Source organism: Lactuca virosa, chromosome 9 (genome assembly GCF_052849685.1).
Source record: "Lactuca virosa cultivar CGN04683 chromosome 9, Lactuca_virosa_CGN04683_v6, whole genome shotgun sequence".
Lineage (NCBI taxonomy): Eukaryota > Viridiplantae > Streptophyta > Magnoliopsida > Asterales > Asteraceae > Lactuca > Lactuca virosa.
Genome location: NC_136434.1, coordinates 76,514,676 through 76,521,580, shown reverse-complemented (window position 1 = coordinate 76,521,580; position 6,905 = coordinate 76,514,676). Strand labels below are relative to the sequence as shown.

General features: G+C 32.9%; 1 protein-coding gene across 1 annotated transcript; it reads left to right on the top strand.

Annotated features, from left to right (window-relative positions):
- Window positions 1–2,342: 2,342 nt before the first annotated feature.
- LOC145139401 (putative (S)-N-methylcoclaurine 3'-hydroxylase isozyme 2) lies at window positions 2,343–3,882 on the top strand. The gene is made up of 2 exons (XM_079073237.1): window positions 2,343–3,206; window positions 3,277–3,882. Exons 1-2 carry the CDS (start codon window positions 2,343–2,345, stop codon window positions 3,880–3,882), a joined length of 1,470 nt encoding a protein of 489 aa, XP_078929363.1.
- The last annotated feature ends 3,023 nt before the right edge of the window (window positions 3,883–6,905 follow it).

Sequence of the window (6,905 nt, the reverse complement as noted above, 5' to 3'; positions counted from 1 at the left end):
GTTATTTTAGTTTGTTATTTGTGGGACCTTTGTATATGTTGTCTATATACAATTGGTTGAAAAGCCATGGATCCACCAAATCATTGAAAGCTTGTTAATTAACAAGCTTTTTGAAAAATCTCATCCAAACTTCTTCAGTTTTCTTGAGCTTTTTCACATCAAAAAAGCTTCTATTGTGATGTTCTTATTAACTAGTTATTTGGTTTCATTTCATACATTTTTTTAGTAAATATCATATATGCTTAATAAATTTGGAACCGGTTAACAGGATGAAGGCTATCTTTAATTAATATACACTAACAGAGACAATGTCACGTTTAAAGAGAAACTTGTTAATCTCGTGAACAAAAGTTGATTTATATTATAGCAAATTTTTTTGAAGGTTATGTTCAAAGTAAACAGTTGATTTTGATATTTACATTTCTACACTATACTTAAGAGTATTGCTTTGATGGAAGATCATAGACACATCCACAAGAGACTTGTGCTTTTGTTTTGATGAAACAATATAGTTTTTTATTAAAGTGAAAAACTAAAAATACACATTTGATATATAAAAAATAAGGAATATTATGACCATAACTATAGCATGCCACCAGCGTTATCTTGTTTAATGCACCTTGTGTGCAAGATTTTATTTAGGCATTGTACTTTTTCAAAATTTACCATTTATATCATCGTACTTTCAATTTTTCTTTTTGTTTTTTAGACATTATCCTTGAAAATTTTATCAACTACTTTGTATTTTGTAGAGATTGATCCTTCAGTCACAACTCACATGGGAGAGACAACTAGTTTTTGACATCATTATAAATGGTGATAACATGTTTCAAGAGATTGATATTGTCAAAATGAGTGGAGATATTAATAGTGCTCTTGTGCTGAATACAACAGTGCCATAAAAACCATAGAGATCTTTGCAATTGTCAGAAACTTCAATTGATGAAGGTACATCTTTATCAAAACATTTCTTGGAATTTGAAGCTTTGAAAAGGATTCTTATGAAGTAAAAATTCTTTCTTTATGTTGTAGTAAAAGCTTTGTGGAAATTGAAGAGTTCGTTTAAGTTGGAATGGTGATCCATGTGTTCCACAACAGCATCCATGGAGTGGAATTGGGTGATGCATAAGGCTGGAATGCAATGCAGGAATGAGCTGGAATACAATCAGGAATGGATTGCTGGAATGGGGGATGTGAGATCGAGTACGGTCGTTTATGGTGTATTAGATGCTTATATCTGGTGTATTAGATTCTTTTATGCGATGGTTGTCTACTATAGATAGGATACATATAGAGTACGGTTAAATAGCCGTACTCTATTAAGCATTTAATCTAATACACCCCTCTACTAATACGGGCTTAACCTACGTACTATATTCATGTTTTCAACCGTATTATATTACACTTTTTCTAAGTGTTCACGTGTTCTTTTTCTATTTGAATGAGAAAACAATCTTAATTAGATGTCAAACATTTATTGAATGCGGTAATCTGTAAGAATCATACAAATAGATATTGATATGTATTTGCAACAAGAAATCGACTTAAATATTTTTTTTTGTTCGGAAAACAATCTAATGCTTCTTAGACTGGTCGGAGTGGGCAACGCCCCCTCCACGTTTTTAGTAGAGAAAAGAAGAAAACGGCGTTGCAGGAAGTTGTGGTGGTGACAGAAAGCCACGGGAGGCTTGTAACACACAAAAACGAAGAGGAGGGGTGGTGTTTGTGTCGTTACCACGATGTTGAGGCTTTGGTCACGTTAGAAAAACGATTGTGAGCGTTGCCCACACCGTTTAGTCTTATAGGTTTAGTCTTATAGATTATAATCTTAAAAACCATCAAGCACATTATAAGCAACAAACAAGATAATTATGAGATAAAACAAAAAAGTTGGTTCATATAATAAGTTTTGTCAAATGTGATAGTATTTTCTCAAATATATATATATATATATATATATATATATATATATATATATATATATATATATATATATATATCACATTAAGATAACTTAAAAAAAATTAGGTTTAAATAGAAAAATCCCAAAAATAAAAACTAAAAAATAAATAAGTATAACCATTTATATTTCAATTTCAAGTGTCAATATTACTCATCTATCATCTTAGCGGACTTCTTAAATACTCTTTATACAAACAACTGAAATTAATCAAAGCTCTTCTTGTATTTACGGGCAAAAAAGAAAGAATACTCTCCGATCTCTTATCAGTGACTCATAGCTTCCTATTCGTTACAGTCTTCTAATTAAGCATAACTTTCCAGGACTTTTAGTTGGAAGAAATTAAAGAACACGCTGATCAATTAATCGAGCAAGAGTTAGAATGGGAGAGATGATCTTGTTCTTGATTCCTTGCTCACTCCTTATCTTCTTCTTCTTCTTCTTTAGCATAATTTCGAAAAAGCAACCACTTCCACCAGGTCCATATCCATGGCCAATCGTAGGCAATCTTTTCCAAATGGGAAAGAACGCTCATATCCGTCTCGCTGAAATGGCCCAAGTGCACGGACAACTCATGTCACTCCGTATTGGTCAACTAATTTTCGTAGTCGGATCATCACCTGCTGCGGCTTCGGAGATTCTCAAGAGCCATGATAATGCGCTTTCTGGTCGAGAGGTAACAAGATCGCTGCAAGAGGAATCATCTTTTCACAATATGAGTCTTGCTTTTACATCGGAAAGCGGTGATGACTGGAGGAAAATTCGGAACATCTACATATCAAACATTTTTTCAAGCAAAGCTATGGTATCTCGTGCACACATCAGAGAGACGAAAGTTATGGAGATGGTGAAGTACATACGTTCAAAAGGTGGTGAGAACATAAGTATTAAGGATGTCATGGTTGTTACTGCCATTAACATCATAAGCAATACAACATTATCCATGGATCTTATGGACTTCGAAGGCAATGGTATAGGTGCAGGGATTAAGGACACAGTAAGAAGACTTGCTTTGTTGCGTACACAGCCACAATTAGCAGACTTCTATCCAATATTTGGTCGCTGGGATCTACAAGGCTGGAAGAAGAAGGTCATGCAGATCATAGAACACGAATTCGGAGATATTTGGAAGGATATCCTCGAAAGGAAAAGAAACGGAATTCATATTTCCCCGGGTCAAAAAGACTTCACTGATATTTTGATTGAAAGAGGCTTTACACATCAACAAATCAACGCTTTGATGGAGGTTCCTCTCTTTCTCTCTTAAATATTTAAGTTAAAAGTAAGTCTTTAACTTTTTTTTGCTTAATTCTCAGGAGTTATTTTCGGCTGGAACAGATTCTATAGTTACTACCACCGAGTGGTTTGTTGCTGAACTTCTCAGAAACCAAGAAGTAATGCAAAAGGCTAGGGATGAAGTCTTGAGAACGATTGATAGGAATGTAGTCAAAGAGTCAGATTTGGTTCGTCTACCCTTTCTTGAAGCATGCTTCAAGGAAACATTAAGACTACACCCCCCAGCACCACTTCTTCTGCCTCATAGAGCTATCCAAACATGTGAGGTGATGGGATACACTATTCCAAAAGATAGTCAAATACTGGTTAACGTCTGGGCAATAAGTCGTGATCCCAAGATCTGGGAGGACCCTTTGAGCTTCAAACCTATAAGATTTATGGGATCGGAGTTGAGTTCCAAAGGTAAAGACTTCGAATACCTTCCATTTGGTGCCGGGAGAAGAATGTGCCCTGGAGAACCATTGGCTTCCAAGACAATACTCCTAGCCGTCGCCTCTTTGATTTTAAACTTTGACTGGTTGCTTGTCAACAACATGAATCCTGAAGACATTAACATGGACGAGGTTTTGGATTTACCAATGCAGAAGAAAGAACCACTACATGTAAATCTCAAGCTCCGTCAGTAGTTCAAGACATGTTAATAGTCATATACTCATATGCATGTAATTCCAAGGCCTATGTGTTTGTGTATTTGGTGATTAAATAATTAAGATGTGGTGCCTACATCTTAAAATGGTTCGTATGAATGCATGTTATGTTATCAAAATTATTATCATGCGTTGTTTTACATATTTATGACCGGCATCCACAATGCATTAAACTTGTTACTTGTTAGAGTTTAATGGATTGACACATCATCATTTTACATGCTATACAACTCTATATTAATTTTCGTACAATGAACTGAACTAAATAGAGTTCAATGGAATATATATTTAATAATTAAAATGTTTCTTTTTTCCCATTGAATAGTTCAATGATTATTGAACTTTATATTCATTGAATGACAACATAGCATCCCACAATGGTAGAGTTTAATCCATTGAATGTCAATTAAATATATCACCTCATTCAACTCTCTCATTGAACTATGCATTGTGGATGCTCTAAGAAAGTGTTTCATTTTAGGATTTTCACAAAGACATAATTTTGGGACTTATAGTCTTACACAAATAACAAAAATAAGCTATCGTCATCAAAACCCTACAAACTAGGGGTGAGCATTTGGACCGGACCGGTTTTGGAGAATATTGTGGACCGTGGACCGGACCGGATGAGACTTACCGGGTCCAAGTCCATGTCCGGGTCCAGGTCCGATTCTTGTACCTGTTTGGACCGGTACAACATTATATGCATACAGTACAACATGTTAAAACATGTTTTTTGGTTTGATACAACTTGTTAAAATGAATATATTGTTGGGTTTGATACGTTACAACTCGTTAAAATGAATACGATACAACTCGTAAAAATGAAGATGTTAGGTTTGATATGGTGCAACTCGTAAAAATGAATATGTTTTCGTTTATTGTGCCTTTAGACAGATCAAACTTTGATAATTTATACTTTATATCATTTGTTTGAAGGATTGTAACTCATTAAATATAACAACAAAAATAACAAAATTATAGTCTAAAATCATCTACAAACTCTAAATTACACGTTGGAAAAAGTACATGTCAATCCGACTTAAAATGAATGGGATTTGCTTGTTTAAAGAATTTCACATAATACAAAAGTTTAAATTTTTTTGCTTAAAAACTGAAATATTTCAACTTTGATATCTCATTTTTGAAGGATTGTAACTTATTGAATATAACACCAAAAACAACAAAATTATAGTCTAAAATCATCCACAAACTCTAAATTACAGCTTTAAAAGACTGCATGTCAATCCGACTTAAAACGTATAAGATATGCTTGTTTAAAGAATTTCACATAATACAAAAGTTTAAATTTTTTAATGAAAAGCTGAGATATTTCAGCTTTGATATTTCAGCTTTGAAGCATTGTAACTGATCTAATATACTACCAAAAACAACAAAGTTATAGTCTAAAATCATCTACAAACTCTAAATTACACGTTAGAAAAAACTGTATGTTAATCAGACTTAAAACGAATGAGATATGTTTTTTTTTTAAATTTCACAGAATACAAAAAGTTTAAATTTGTTGTTGAAAAACAGAAATATTTCAGCTTTGATATCTCATCTTTGAAAGATTGTAACTCATTAAATATAACAACAAAAACAACAAAATTATAGTCTAAAATCATCTACAAACTCTAAATGACACGTTGGAAAAAGTACATGTCAATCCGACTTAAAATGAATGGGATTTGCTTGTTTAAAGAATTTCACATAATACAAAAGTTTAAATTTTTTTGCTTAAAAACTGAAATATTTCAACTTTGATATCTCATTTTTGAAGGATTGTAACTTATTGAATATAACACCAAAAACAACAAAATTATAGTCTAAAATCATCCACAAACTCTAAATTACAGCTTTAAAAGACTGCATGTCAATCCGACTTAAAACGTATAAGATATGCTTGTTTAAAGAATTTCACATAATACAAAAGTTTAAATTTTTTAATGAAAAGCTGAGATATTTCAGCTTTGATATTTCAGCTTTGAAGCATTGTAACTGATCTAATATACTACCAAAAACAACAAAGTTATAGTCTAAAATCATCTACAAACTCTAAATTACACGTTAGAAAAAACTGTATGTTAATCAGACTTAAAACGAATGAGATATGTTTTTTTTTTAAATTTCACAGAATACAAAAAGTTTAAATTTGTTGTTGAAAAACAGAAATATTTCAGCTTTGATATCTCATCTTTGAAAGATTGTAACTTATCAAATATAACACCAAAAACAACAAAATTATAGTCTAAAATCATCTACAAACTCTAAATGACACGTTAGAAAAAACCGCATGTTAATCCAACTTTAAACGAATGAGATATGTTTGTTTAAAGAATTTCACAGAATACAAAAGTTTAAATTTCTTGCTGAAAAGCTGATATATTCTAGCTTTGATATCTCATCTTGAAGGATTGTAACTTATTAAATATAACACCAAAAACAACAAAATTATAGTCTAAAATCAACTACAAACTCTAAATTACACGTTAGAAAAAACTGCATGTTAATCCGACTTATAACGAATGAGATATGTTTGTTTAAAGAATTTTCCAAAATACATTTTTTTTAAACTAAGCCAGTCCGAAACCGGTTTTTACCCAAAACCGGCTGGACCGACCGGTTTTGCTGAAATCCTAGAACTGAGAACTGGCCCATGGGTCCAAAAAAACGATCCGGTCCGGTCCGGTCCACAGGTCCAAATGCTCACCCCTACTACAAACTTATGCTTTCGTATTAATTTGGTCACCAAACTATTTTTTGTGCATTCTAGCCATTAGAGTAAAAAATTCTATGTCAAAAAACCATTTTACAAAAGTTGAAGGGGTCATCCAGTAAAGTTTAGCTGATGTGGACTTTGACCGAACCGATGTAGATTTTACCAAAAGTTTGTAGATGAAACTCTACTCAACATCGCCTTCATCGCCTTCATTCCATATCCAACCTCCCACCCTCTTCCTCCAACCTATCTGCCACCTCCTACCACCGCCACCACCATT

Excerpts from the sequence above, each read along its gene's own strand:
- LOC145139401 (XM_079073237.1), top strand. The coding sequence starts at position 2,343 with ATGGGAGAGATGATCTTGTTCTTGATTCCTTGCTCACTCCTTATCTTC. Across the intron at positions 3,207-3,276 it reads AAATCAACGCTTTGATGGAG|GAGTTATTTTCGGCTGGAAC; the intron begins GTTCCTCTCTTT and ends CTTAATTCTCAG.